Here is a 15,001-nt window from a genome sequence, read left to right on the forward strand (position 1 = left end):
AGCTTCTTACAGAAGCCACCCCTGTAAACCCCCCCCCCCCCAAAACCTTGCCACACAAAACCAATAAAGGGGTACTGGTGGATGAAAGGCTGGGCATGAGCCAGTGATGTGTGTTTGCAGCAGAGAAAGCCAATCATGTCCTGGGCCGCATCAAAAGAAGTGTGGCCAGCAGGTCGAGGGGGGTGATTCTGTCCCTCTACTCTGCTCTGGTGAGTCCCCACCTGCAGTACTGCGTCCAGCTCTGGGGCCCTCAGCACAAGAAAGACATGGACCTGTTGGAGCGGGTCCACAGGAGGGCCATGAAGATGATCAGGGGGCTGGAACACCTCTCCTATGAAGACAGGCTGAGAGAGTTGGTGTTGTTCAGCCTGGAGAACAGAAGGCTCTGGGGAGACCTTACTGCAACCTTTCAGTACTTAAAGGAGTCCTATAAGAAACATGGGGCCAAACCTTTTAGCAGGGCCTGTTGTTATAGGACAAGGGGTAATGGTTTTAAACTAAAAGAGGGTAGATTTAGACTAGATATAAGGAAGAAATTTTTTAGAATGAGGGTGGTGAAACATTGGAGCAGGTTGCCCAGAGAGGTGGTTGATGCCCCATCCCTGGAAACATACTAAACATAACAAACAGTGCTTAAAAGAATGTAATGAAAGCAGTGGTGATATTTGTAACTCAGTGAGTACCAGCTGAAAGAAGCATCCTCGCACAGAGCAGTGGAGGGCTATAATTTATTCTCAATTAAGGATGTGCATTACATTTTTGTAATAAGGTAGGGGTGAGATGTTTCTTTCTGTATAACTTACCTCAAGTATTTTGTTTGGGCCACATAGTTCCACAGTATATTTTAAATAACTATTATGGAGATTTCATGTACTGGGTGAACTAGGCAAGTCCCAAAAGTGTATTTGAAAACACTTTCCTCCAGGTGTCAGTAATGGAGGTAATGGAGGTGGTAGGTGCCAGTGAGCATAGCAATTGTGTCTGAAATACCTGCATGTTTTGCCTGGTTTTCTGAGGTTTTTGTTTGCAAGCTGTAAGAAGCTCATGTCATAATCTTTTCTAAATGAGAGATGCAAGTTATATGAAAATTCTATAGATTTTATCTTAATTCTGGGGATATTTTCTTGAGATATTTTGGGGGAAAATATTGTGTGAGAACATCTGTCTGGGGCCAGCTCAGTGAGCCAGTCTAGTGTGCTGTCTGCAGGGGTAGCATGTGGTAGATGACTGAGGAGGAGGCTAGGAAGTGAAGCATTTTCTAGGCTGCTCCTTTCCCTGGTAAGCAGTTTTAGCTACTCGCTATCGATGTGGTAGAGACTTCCAGAGGCATAAGCTGTATCCAGGCCATTCTGTTCAGCATATTCTTTTGGATGCATCCCCCACAAATTGGTTTAGTCTTTCTGAAGCCATTTATACTTTGGTAGTCACAACATGCTGTGGGAATCAATTCTGCATTTAACATGTAGGATGTCCCTGTTTCCTGATATTGATGTAGTTCCCACTTGCCTTATGGTCATCGGCAGAGATCCTGGGGCGTCACTGCCCAGGATTTCTCCACTTCCCTCCAAGCAGTGTTCAGGTTAAAGTGCTCACTACTCTACATACCATGTGTTCGTTTTCTGCACGCCAGACTGCCGCATGCTGACAAATACCTGCCAGCAGCTATGGGTTTTGTCTTGGGAAATTCCAGGTAAACATGATCCCTCAGCCTCTTGCAGGTAACAGCTGCTACTTTTGCTCAAAGGGAATTCCCACTGACTTTGATCTGTAAGAGAGGACATCACCCCTGGTTTGCTTCGCTACAGTGAGGTAACAAACATCAGCTAAAATGTTTGTCAAGTACATGTGATAGCAGTTACTTCACAAGCAGCAGGCCAGACTTTTCCACTGCTTACCTTAGTCATGCACGCTTTGCTCTTAATGGAGTTCTTCTCTATCCACCCCAGTGAAAGCACAACCGGAGTCTGAGCCAAATACCAGTTATTTCTCTGGTATGACCTGTGGAAATCTGCAGGTATGTTGGATTTTGGCCCTTTTACCTTCTAAATTTGCTGTCTTCAGTGCATGGAAAAGCACTGAAGCTTTTAGGAGGTCTGCTTTCCATTGCATAATGAAGAAATATTATTCATTAAAATAAAATAATTATTAGCTGTGCTTACTTTGGGCATGATGCACTGGCCCACCTCCTGAGCTTATGTTATGCTAGGCACTGTAGAAATTTGTAGTAATACTGCTCACCCAAGGGAGCTTAACAAGCACGTCCTGAAAAGTGAATGAAACAAGAGAGAGGAGCTGGATGGGCAGGAAAAGGAAAAGGAAAAGGAAAAGGAAGAAAAGGAAAAGGAAAAGGAAAAAAGGAAAGGAGGGTAGTAAATATGGCATGAGGCACATAATTCCTACCAGTCTTGTGACACAGCCTTTTACGAGCTCAGTGGTCAAAGCTGCATTGACCATTTACACTAACTCTTCCAGACTTTTAGCATCAAATTTTGGTATTTTATGTCATTCTGGCCTGAGTAAGACACAAAGATCCTTTAAAATCATTGCATTCCCCACACTTGGTGTGTGTGTCAAACAGGCACTTAGGCAATGCAGCATCCTGCCTTCTAAGCACCAAGGAAGGACGTGCAAACATCTGATAATATTACTTAACATGGAGAAAGACCTTCTTTAACAATAGGCCTGTTGAGAAAGCCCCAAAATGTTCCAGATGCTTTCAGGCGAAGACAGGCAGCCAGTGCAGAAGTTGGGGGGGGGGGGGGCGGAATGTTGAGTATGTAGCCTAATTCACAATTACTTGTCAGAGGCGCTTCCCTGTAGCAATACTCCTGCACGGCCATGCTCTCACGGGAGAAGAGTTGCTGAGCGCAAGTGAACATTTTGAACCACTCCAATGCTGCACTGTTTATTTCTCATTATATGGACAGATCCTGCCACCATGCTGTTGTCCTTGGCCTCAGAGAGCTTCAGAGGTGGCTTTGCCTCATGTTCAATGGCCAAGGCCACTCACTATCCAGGGCCAGACGTATCTGGCTGTGAGACCGATCTCCACCCCAAGCTTGCTGTGTGACTCTCAGCCTGTCACTCTGGTTTTCTGAGTCTTGCTCCCCCTCTGCTGAGATGGAGACAGTGGTATTTCTGTACCTCACAGTGGGAGGTCCCTTTACCTCTCTGGGCATGTTCTCTTTGTCATCTTATAAATCCTGTCAGGACAAAACCTGGGGATTTTTATACATTTTCCCACTCTGGTTGAGTGGAGCATTAGTAGCAGATCCAGCCATGCTGCTGGTGATCTGGCAGCCCTGGAGCTGCAAATGGCTCAACAGCAGCCCGCACAGAGGCCCACAGCACACATGTTGGGCAGCCATCCTGCCTACGCACCGTACATCTGATGAGTGCCAAGTGTATATACTGTATAAGAGGCACTAGGTGAGCCCTGTACGTTGTCGTACAAGTTTCTGAAATGCAGAAGCCCGCTGCAGGTGTTGATCAGTTTTTCTGTGCTCTTAGGGTCAACGTGATTCCTGGGGTGGATATATCCTTTGATGGGCTACTGGAGTTGCACAGGGTTGTAGTAGCCTGTGGGCTGCTTCTGCTGAAAACTCATCCTCAACTGCCACCTGCTGAGCACTGAGGGAAAATGCAGCAGAAATTCCTGCCTGTGTTCAAGGCTTCATCATGCTGGGACCTAAAGCTGTCACTGAGCGCCAAAATTCAAGTCAGTAGCCATGGGGAGATGCTAAACACAGTGTCACTGGGTTTGTGAATGAAAACCAGCCCACGTTTTCAGGTGCCCGAATAGGAACGGGGGTGCTGACTTTAGAACCATAGTCTGAATTGCTGCTCTGGGGATGCAACCAAGAACTCCACAGAGTGAGAAAAATACCATGCAGTAGCAGGTAACAGCTTAGACTAATCCTTTACATGAGGTCATAGAAATGAAGTGCTAGTGTGTTGTCTAATTATAGAAAGAGGAGTTCATCAGGAGAATTTTGAAATCATAAAGATGCCACTGCAGCATCAGCTGCAGGAAAAATCTTCCTTTTTCTTAAATAAATCCAATACCTACGTGATATAGATCAAATTCAGCTCAAGCACAGTGTGCCAGTACCTTAGAAGGCTGGATTTTGTTTGGGCCCATGGTGTTATGGCAAACATTGCTGATCCTCTTAATCATGCTCCTTTTCAACTGACTTGTGCAGTTTGCAAAATACGCCACAGATCCTCATACTTAAAATCAAGCTAATACTTATCCACCTAGGTCAAAACCTCCTCTAAGCAGGGCTATTTTGCCATGTATGTTTACAATGCCTAGTAAATAGGATCTCATCATAATTTATGATGTCTGGAAGGTACTCTGAAGTGAAATGAAGACTACTCTGACCTCATTTATGAGTACCAGGTATGTTTTATTTTTAAAGCAGTGATGGAGAAAAAAATAAGAACAGGAAAAAAAAAAATCCCCAAACAAACAAATACACTCCCCCCCCCCAAAGAAAAAAACCCAAACCAACAAAAACCCCTCCTGTGCTTGTAATTACATCTAACAAACCTCTAATGCCACCTGTTGAGAAAACACTGAAGTCTCCAGCAGACTAATTGCATTATTCTTGTTATTGATTTCTTTCAAAATTTATTTTATATAAAAATACTGAAAGGATTTTAAGAAACTTACATGAGCAACTGTGAGTATAATAAATTGAGTGTATTTTTAAAATACCCAAATGACAGGAGTTTCTTTTCAACCCTACTCCAGACACTAACTCATTGTAATCAAGAAATGGTCCTATTATTCAGCTTTCATTTTCTCTTTCTTCACTCTTAAAGTAGCCACCCCAAAATTATCCTAAAATACATTTGCATCTTTTAATGTGGAAAAGATAGTTTATTAGCAACACTGTGACTCCTTAAGGACATTGCTTTAGCACTCAGCAAAATAGAAAAAAAAAAAGCCATTTTCTTAATCAAACCCCATTATACAGCAAGTGCATGCAACCCCAAATACAGCACTGGTCCCTCATAATAGAAAATAGAAATAGAAAAACAGTGAGGCCTACTTTTGAATATCCTTAAAATGTTTTATACCAGCATGAATCTGCTGATACCTGAACAGTTGTACTGTGCCACAAAAATGGAGAATCCAGGCCAATTACAATTCTTCCTGGCAGCGTATTATAAAATTATTACGCAGTATTCAAAAACATCTTCTTTGCTCATCATTCACTGCTGACAGAACTTAAGCTGCAGAGAAGGCTATTAAGTCAACCTAAAAACTGCCAAGTCCTGTAAAATATTGGGAATGCAAACCCTAACACAGAGGCTATTAGAAGCCAAAGGGTTTTTTTCTCTGCATTTTGCGAACATCTATTGCATGCTGCTCACCCTGCAAATATGCACAAACACTGCTGCTCTACAGAAAAGAGAAAAACAAACGGGAAGTGGTTTGGATGGACAGAACATCGTTAAACAGGGGGCACAGAATTCAAAATAAAACAAAAAGAAATTGTTAACTAGGTAGATTTATCTCAAAGTAAAATATCTCTAAGGTAGGGGCTTGTTTTCATTTTGAGATACAGCACAGAAACAGTGTGAAACTATAACAATACAATATTAAGATGAACCTCTAGCTGCAGCAGTAGCAGTTTTTAAAACAGACATACAATGTTTCACAAAGTAACAGGATAAATACACCAAAGTAGTTTAGACATCAAGTTTTTAGGTACCTTCTAAAATACTTTCAGATGAGAGGGATGGAAGCAAAGAAGTATTTTTACCCAGTTACATTTACTGAAAGAAAAATAAACAAGCAGTTTGTGTCGTTTATGCATTTTCTTCCTGAAAGGAAAAAAAGGACTTAGAATATTCAGGACCCTTCTCATTTAAATGTCTGAAACAAAACACAATGGAAGGCATCAACAGTTTGGAAAACAAAGGCTGTCAGTCCATCCACTGCAGACTTCCTGATAAATCCTAACTCCAGTGAGATTTAACAGGCCACATCGTTAACAGCAAAGACCACCCAACCAGTAGCACAAAGGAAAACGGTTAAACCTGACTTTATCAAAGACAGACCAACAACACATTAGTGCGCTGATGAAAACACCACCACGTAACTGAGGATACTTGTTGGTCTAATTCATGAAAAGAATAAAAGATAAGAATTTACTGCGATACTTAATACTTGCATAGCAGAAGAACTAGTAAAACATGTATTTGAGTAGTTGATGTATTTTGACACAAAATAATTCCACTTCCAGTTGGGCCTTTCTGTTACACTGGTCACTGCCTTGGGAAAATGATCTTCCCACATCTGCCTGAATGCAGTACCATTGAGCAGACTTGGCAACAGCACAAGTAAATAAAAACGTGCTCATCTGATGCTCACCAGGCTAGATTTTTGACCGGAAAGCAAGATAATTTGAAATGCTTTCCACTTCATCTTCATGCTTTCCATCTTCGTTTCTGGGGAAACCAAGGCATAACTGTTTTAAGTGACTTCCTAGATTCACTGAGCAGTACAAAAAAATTTCCTAAATCCTTGATCTAAAGCATAGCTCTTAGATGACCACAGTCATATATACTCAGATACATCTCTGTACCTTACCGGCCCTGTATTTTATTGCATTTTTGCAATATTGGTCGTGTAGCAAAACAAATATTTCCAGGCCAAAATACAAAAAAGAACTCAACAAAAATGTGCATTAATACATCAAACACTTTAAATAAAATGTATCATAAAATGTAGTTGAAGGTACATACATAGTTTCTTCCATGTTGCCTTGTAATGTTATTTCCAAATTGTAAAGAAGTTGGATTTTCTCAGTGTGACAAAGTTGTTGTTCTTGAATATAGTTGACAGAAAAATGATGGCAGCCAGTGATGAATGGACTGAACAGACACTGGGAAACTGTTGAAATGATGAGTAGCATCTTGTTTTCCTCACAACATTCACTTCTTAAGTCAACTAATCATCATTTATTTTGAAACTTGGAGAAAAATATCTGATTTGGTATTTTAAACTTGCCTTATAAACTTTCATATCTGTAGGTGACTAACAGTGGATTTTGTTTGGAGGCTTCCCCCCACCCCCTTTTTACTTTTTTTTTACAAATTGACAAATTTGCCTATTCTGTGTGATATGAATGGAAGTTTCTTTGGAGGAAAGACCATTTAAAACAAACACAGCCCAAACACATGCTTATAGCACATAGCTGCCAAGGAGCTAGTACTAAATGTATGTACTTAACACGATCTTCCTACAAAAGCTGGCTCTCTTCCATTACTTTTTATTGCCCTCCTCTGCAAACTTCATCCCAAACGCTAGACACCATTGTGATTCAGAAAGATAGGGAAATGCAACTGATGAAATAGATGCTGGAGATCAATTAGCTGAGGGAGGAGAAGTGGAAGGCAGAAGTCATTTGCCGGTGAGCTTACAGAAATGAGCATACAAATCTTACTTAAACATGTGAAGTTCCGCTGATATAAATGTCAACATTTTCCTGTATTAAATTAGACCCTATGCGAAGTTATCATCTGGTTTTCGGCTAGGTGTTGACTTGAGAAACATGGCTTGCACATCTAAAGGACTGAAATTTCATATATTAACATCATAATTTAATTTCATATTTTTTAAAAGGCTTTTTTTTCCTGGCATTTGAGGGCTGTTCAGAAGGCTCTCATGCAACCCTGTTTTTAGTAGATGGAATAAAAGGTGAAAATATGCTATATGGAGCAGACAATGTGATTCCCTGTGTCTACGTCCCTTGCAACATAGGCAGAAAGTTGCAGGTTTTGCTTTAGACACAGCTGACATCATCTCTGCATTGTTATGTCTCTTGTATGTGCACAGCGTGATCTAGAAAGCGAGTTATAATGGAGACAATCCCACTGCAAGGCTGATAGTAAAAGCTGTGCACAAAAGAACAGTATACCGCTACATACAGCAGAGATACATTGCATTTCTGTTTGTTGTACTCCTCAACATGTTCAAATGATTTCCAGACCATGAGTTTTGTTAGTATAGAATTAAGGTAGGGTTTTAAATTTCATTTAAAGGCCTCAAGATAACCTGGGAGTAAAAATCCCCGCATTTTGGAGCTGAAGTTGAAAAAAAGAATCACTACATATGTGAAACGGAGAAATTGCTGTGATGGATCAGACAACTTCAAAGCCCTATTACTGGTGTTGTCAAGTAACAGAAGCTTCAGAGGAAAAGACAGAACTGGTTCAGGTTAGCTGGGGTACAGGAAGTTGTCCGTTGTCCGTATTCCAGGAAATATGAAAACCTTTAGCTGTTACCCCATCCAAACATCTTACCTCTTTGCATTAACTTAGTGTTCTAATGAAAAGTACTTATCTCCTGTATAGAACGTTCAGGTCGGCTTCTAAGAACTCTAACTTTGTGCTGAAGTTTTCCAAGTGCATAAGAAAATGTGCTCATTTCTGAGGCTGTCACTGTCCAGCTTAATGCCTTACACATACAAAGCTTCCTCCTCAACAAGAACAGAGATGCTGTGCTGTGCTACTTCACACAGCTAGCTGGCTCAGCCAAGTGCCCACAGTGGAGGCTGACTCCGCCTTTACTCAGTTTAACACCCTATCCTCAACTAGAGTACCTTTAAATACCTTTCCACCTCTCTCCATCTATCTCCACAGGTCCAGAAGATGGACAATTTGTTCCATTACCCAACGGAAAACTATCGGGGGACAGACAGCTTCCTTTTCTGCAGCCGAGAGGGCCACGAGATGAGCAACCTCCTACTGTCCCCTCTCCTAAAGTCACACACAGGTGAGTGTAGCAATAGCTCAGACATGGCTTTGTGCACCCATAACCTGCTGAAACCGGTCTCCTGGAGTTGAGATTACTGTATTTATTTATCCTACCTGCTTTGCAGTCTGTTCTTACGCTGCTGCAGTGGCCAGTGCCATGACATGAGGACACGTAGGCATATCTGAGCTGGCATTCAGGTTGGCAAGTCAGGTTCAGCTAGCAACGAACTACAGTTAGGAATTCCATACACAGAGTCAGGCCAAGATGCTTCATAAATACATGATTATGTTTCAGCCTGTTTGAAATGATGGAAACTACACCCAGTCACCACATCTAAATGTGAGGTCACAGATTCTGAAGCCTTAATCTGTGCTATTTTAAAAAACAAACAGAACTCTTGCCCTATGTTGCAAACCTGGTCACAAACACAGTTATCTACAGTAATACAGAGCGTTAAATGTTTTATAAACAAAATACTTTTATTAGACTAGTACATGGGTTAAATACAGTTGGTATGAAACTACTGTTTCAGTTCATTTCACTAAAGTCAAAGTTACTGTAGATCAACCTCAGGAGGTAATATTTATCTGAAAAAAAAATTTTTTAAAAATAGAGATGGAATTTCTTTTTCCTCTTTTTATTTAGTGTGTTTCAGCAATATAATTTAAACTAGAAAACTTAGCTAATAGACCATAAATCAGAACTTAACTGGAACTGAATATAGACTGTTTTATTGATCTATTCCTGCTTCTGATGTGAAAATTACCCCATCACTACATTTACGTTTCCATTTTGCTAAATATAATTATTTTTCCTTAGGCCTTCTGTAAGAGCTCCATCCAAGAAAAACATCTTGAGTATTCAGAGATACTCCAGGTACCCAATTGAGCTTATTGGGTAACTGCTTCTAAGAAGACCCCTAGGTAGAGAAATCCCTTCTATTGTTTCTTCTTATTTTACAGAAACATCACAACACTATTGACCTATCTGGACACTGGTCGTCACATCCAGCCTGATACAGTACTCAGCAATAGAAAAAATATACTTGGATGTGGCCTCTACAGACCACACTATCACCTGAGTGTTCAGTTACAGTGGTTTTTCATAGATTCATATATTTAAGAAAACTGCTGGTCACGTGCAAAACAAAGAGCAGTCTCTTCTAAAACAAGAGAACCTTTATACAGTAAGCAGGCTCAGCATCCCACTTCAGCATGATGCAGTAGCAAGGGAATATGAGCCTCAACTTATATTAAAAAATAGTAACCTGGCATATATAGATACTTCAAGGTCACAGACAGAATTGTGAATTATTACTATTTGTTATTTTAAATCTCAGTTGTATCAGAATCCTCATTCTGACCCAAGTTCTATTACCCTGATGCTGTACAAACAATGCAGAGTTACACTGCGGCTCCTTTGGGATGCTGTTGTGAGCAAAGTTGTTCCTTTTTCATCAGACAGTATGGTTAAAACTGATGACTTCAAATACATCATCCTTTCAGGGACCCATCTAACATTTTGGATACATTTCTATTTTTACACAATATTCCTCAGGGGCTCAATGATCTTTATTATTTTTCTCTCAATCCCTGATTTTAAGGAATGTTATTAGCAACGCTTTGCTCATCAGCTAAAATACTGACCGTTTTCTTGCTCTTCCAAATGCAAAATAAAACCTTAACTTAGGCCTCTTATTTCAGTAACAAAGGTGTGTCAAGTCAGTCCCACTGGCTCACGTTACACGTGGCAACTTACTATACCACTGTAATTAATTGGATCATTTCTAGCATATGCCCATTTCCTCAAAGGTACAGGAGGGGCCTGCCTCTGTTTTCTCTTCATTGATCCTGATGCTACAAAGGTCTTGGCTAGATAACATGAAGAACCTGGACTGCTCTATCGTTTTTAAGGGACAATTGGAAGAAAGGGGTTCAAACTTTAATGAGTATTTCCCCCACCCTGTCACTGTCCAGATTATAGCTCCCCACATAATGTAGGAGCAACATTTTTCTGCAACCTCAACTCTTTGCCAAATAATTTAACTCACATCAGTAACAGCCACCTCTAAACTGAACCTGTCATCCTATGCAAGACTTAACTACATCAACTTAAATTCATGTCAAGTTAAACAAAGGAACCTTTCTTATATAGGATACAGGATTCCTATATATTATATAGGATTCCTTCTACATACCCATTTCCTGGTAGGTTTCCGTACTTTTTGCTGATCTTTTATTGCTGCCCACATACCAGACACTCCGCTGCCAGCACCTCAATATCCCCATTCTCAAAAGATTTGTCATGGATTTATTCTAAAATACAAAATTTGATTGCTCATACACGGTCAGATATTCAGCCCAATGTATATATAGCAAATAGGTTTTGAAAAACACAGGTTTTCCAACAAGTGATTACATTTCCATTAAATATGTGAATACTTCCCCATTATATAGTAAGAATATGAAGTACAGAAAAATTAATTAAGATAATGATCTGGGAAAGAGAAATCTTGGTGTTTTAGAGAGTCATCTCCCGCATCTAGTGGAAATAGCACATATACACTATAAAGTTGTACACAGTACTGTAATACATATGACATAATTTTCCAATTTCCTGGAAGAGAGTAGTGAAAGCCATTTACAAACAACTAGCTCATATTTTCTCCAGAGTAAATGACATGAAATACATGTAGAAACTGGAGTAAGGAGGGATTGTATAGCAGTGTCATTAAAACAGTCAAAAAAGCACTGATCCTGCAGTTGAATCTGAGTAGTCATACACCTGAGCAAGACCAAAAACAGTTTCTCCAAAAAGTCTGATCAAAATTCAGTATAAAATCAGACAGAACAATAATATTAGCTTTTAAAGAGTCTGACAGTACAGTAAGACCATTGAAAATATCCCTGTTTTATCGATTACATTCCAACAAAAATCATAATCTGAATTACAAGTATACTGCATATCTGCATAAGCACCAAGATAATATTAAGTAAAAACTTATCCATCAAGTCCCTCTGATAAATGGTCCCCTATACAAATGAAAATTTTTCATGTACATTTAAGTACTTTTGGCAAGAGGTACAGATTCCATAAAAGAAAAGTCACTGCAAAGTCTGGAAAAAAAATTTAAAACTTAAAAACTCGAAAAAAGATCAAAGGTAGAGCATTTTCTAATGGTCTGATACATAATAAATTCTGTCAGTAAATTCTGGTTTTAGAAATAGCAAAATTCACTCCAGTTCCTGAGATAAACTGCAGATCAATTGCGAAGATTTACCAGATTGTACCAAACTCTCTCTCACCTCCTTTTACACACTGCAAACAAGGTTTGAACTGAAGCTTCTGCTAAACTTACAAGTTAGCAAAGCATGTGAAAGATCAAAACATTCAAATTTTCTTTTCCACTATAAAAACAAGAGACTGGCAACTTAGGTCAGAGACAGATAGACGTTAGCCACAGTCTGTCAAAATAATTTCCGGACAGAGGCAGTTGTTGTAAATTAACCGCACTTGCATCTTTCAAATTAATCTAATTCTTTGTTTCTATCCTGTTTTCCCTGACAACTGCTCTTATTCATCCATCTGCTGTTTAAGAAAGCATACTGTACACGAGTTCAAAATCCTAGGATCAAATTTTTTGAAAGAGTGTGAGTCACCTAACAGCTCAGCATGTCTCTGATTGTAGTACGCCGGAACCATCAATGTGCTCCATTACTACTAGCCATATGGTCAGTTCCTAAGTTAGCATTACTTTTGCGCTCCATCTTCTGCAAAACTGCTGGAAGATCCAGAACAGAAGAAATAATATAATGAGGTACTGGGGAGGTATCTACCGGGGTAGTCATTGCTTTGTTTAACCAGACAGTTGCTTTCAAGCCAGCATTGAGGCCCCCTTGAATATCTGTATCTAGAGAGTCACCAACCATAACGCACTCTGCGGGCTGCACCCCCAGGAGATCGCAACAGTAATGAAATATGGATGGCGCCGGTTTCTCCTCTTTCTGCTCTCCTCCCACAACGATGGCATCGAAGTAGGGCTGACAGGCGCACGCTTCGATCTTCTCCCTCTGCGTCTGTTTGTCGCCGTTCGTCAAGAGCAGCAAGCGGACCCTTTTCCGCAGCTCGGTGAGCATGCCCCGCGTGTCCTCGGCCAGGGTGAGGTGCCGGAGGCGGGTCGTTTTCCACAGGAAATAGCACTCGGCGGCCAGGTTTCGGTTCACCTCCCCCCCGATCGTCTCCTGGATCGCCTCCTCCCAGTGCGAAATCCGCAGGTCGGTGATGCACATCTTGGCGGGATCGTGACACTCCTTGAGAAGCTTGGCCTGGACCTTATCGCAGATCACGCGGGCTTCCCCCTCGCCGTAGCGGTGCTTTGACTGCAGGGCACTGATCACCTTCAACAGACAAGAGGCCCCTCATCAGGGCGCTACAGGCACGGAGCCTGGCGCCGCGCCGCGCCCCCCTCCCTCCCTCCCGCTGACGGCCCCCGAGGGGCCTCCGGCTGCGCGTCGGTGCCGGTCAGGCGGCACCGCGGCCGGCGGGGAGGGGGGCGGGAGACGCGCGGCCGCCGGGCCGGGAGGGGACAAGGGCAGTACCTCCTCGATGGCGCGCCGCCCGGCCGCCGCAGTGTCGACCAGCGTGTTGTCCAAGTCGAAGAACACCGCCTTGACGCCGTGCGCCCCCATGGCGCCGCCTCTCGCGAGAGCCGCCCCGCTCTAACGGCCGAGCCGCGAGGGCGGAGGTGAGCGCCCTATCCGCCGCCAGAGCCGCCCCTGCCGGGGCACGGCGGGGCCACGCCCTGCCCCGCCCCTCGCCGCCGCCGGGGGGGGCCTCGCCCGCGAGGCGGCCCGCGGCGCGGGGCGGTCGCTCGGTGCGCTCGGCGCGCGGTGCGTGCTGGGCTGCGGGTGGAGCCCAGCGCGCCCCGGGGCGCCCGCCGGAAGAGGAGGGGGGGGAGTCCCGCGGGGCCCTGGAGTGCGGCTGTGAGGAGACCCCGCCCGGGTCCCCGGGGGGCTCGTGCTGCAGGAGGGCCGCGGGGGGAGCTCCCGTTGCCCGGCATCCGCAGTGCCCTGCGCGTCTCTTGCCGTGCGGGCCGTGGGGCGGGGTGCGGTACGCGAGGGGGAGGGGAGCCGTGGCGGCGGCCGCCGCTGAGGCGTGGAGGAGGCGGTGGCACCTGTCTGAGGCGGGGGGGGGCGGGAGCGGGTCGTGCGGAAAGCGGCGGTACGGGGACCCGGAAGTCAGTGAGTGAGGGTGGGTGGGGCCGCGCCTGTGGTTTGTCGTTTGGTTTGTTTGGGTTTGGTGGTTGGTTTTGTTTGGGGTTTTTTCCCCTTTCTCTGTTAAGGAATGCTCTCTGGGTGAGGCAGCCGAGAGCTGGTATCTGATCTGAAAAGACCTGTGACGTGCTGCCAGGGGACAACTTCGCCGTGAAAGGATTTTCCCCCGCAGCGCTTCCACCCGGGAGCGGCTGCGCGGCGGCCCCCGCGCCTTCCCCGCCCGCCGCCGGCGGCTGCCTCGCCCCCGCCGCCGCTCCCTCCTCCCGGCGGCGGCGGTGGCGGCAGCTCCGCTCCGCTCCCTGTGCCGTCCCCGGGCTGTCCGCCTTATCGCTGTCATGACCCCGGCTGCCGTCACTGATGAAGCCCGTTGTCAGCCGTACAAAACGTTACCCGAAGCTCCCTCCAGGGTGTCGCTGCGCGGCGCCCGACGATGCCAAAGTCCGTGGGTTTGTAGTCCGGAGCGTTCCCTGAACAGGCCTTGGTGAAAGGGAGCGGCAGGAGGAGGTACAGGCAGCAGATTCGGTTTAGTTCGGCGTGCGGGCACGACGTGTTTAGACCCTAATTACTGAATGCAGTTCACAAAGCTGGAGGAAACTTTGTATCTTGCCAGACAAACTGGACGTTCACCCCAGGCCACTTCCACGTTCTGAAAACTGCACGTTTGATAGCAGTCTCCTTGTCTGATAAAAGATGTTGGGTCACACATCAGGCCGGAAAAATCGTGCCAAAGAGCTTGGTGTATGACAAGTAAAACTGCAGAACGCAGGAATTTAAGGAGAGGGAGGAATTCTGAGAAGAAACGGACATGGCTAAGGATCCTGTAGTTAAGGAAATAGGAGTTTTAATAAAATTGCTGTAGTTGACTTGTAATAAAATGTGCTACTTTCATTTGATAAAACAGAAAAGGTGTTAGGCATGCAGGTTTCATGTGCCTCTACTGAATTACTGTTTTTCA

The 15,001-nt window shown here is 43.9% G+C and overlaps 1 protein-coding gene across 1 annotated transcript; it reads right to left on the reverse strand.

Annotated features, from left to right (window-relative positions):
* Positions 1 to 11,172: 11,172 nt before the first annotated feature.
* Positions 11,173 to 13,586, reverse strand: NANP (N-acetylneuraminic acid phosphatase). Its single transcript, XM_069800519.1, has 2 exons — positions 13,372 to 13,586; positions 11,173 to 13,170 (listed from the first exon to the last, which is right to left on the reverse strand). The coding sequence occupies exons 1-2, from the start codon at positions 13,459 to 13,461 to the stop codon at positions 12,475 to 12,477; spliced, it is 786 nt and encodes a 261-aa protein (XP_069656620.1). The 5' UTR covers positions 13,462 to 13,586; the 3' UTR covers positions 11,173 to 12,474.
* Positions 13,587 to 15,001: the final 1,415 nt, after the last annotated feature.

Source organism: Haliaeetus albicilla, chromosome 13 (assembly GCF_947461875.1).
Source record: "Haliaeetus albicilla chromosome 13, bHalAlb1.1, whole genome shotgun sequence".
NCBI classification, from domain to species: Eukaryota; Metazoa; Chordata; class Aves; order Accipitriformes; family Accipitridae; genus Haliaeetus; species Haliaeetus albicilla.

Excerpts from the sequence above, each read along its gene's own strand:
- NANP (XM_069800519.1), bottom strand. The coding sequence starts at position 13,461 with ATGGGGGCGCACGGCGTCAAGGCGGTGTTCTTCGACTTGGACAACACG. Across the intron at positions 13,171-13,371 it reads GGCGGCGCGCCATCGAGGAG|GTGATCAGTGCCCTGCAGTC; the intron begins GTACTGCCCTTG and ends TGTCTGTTGAAG.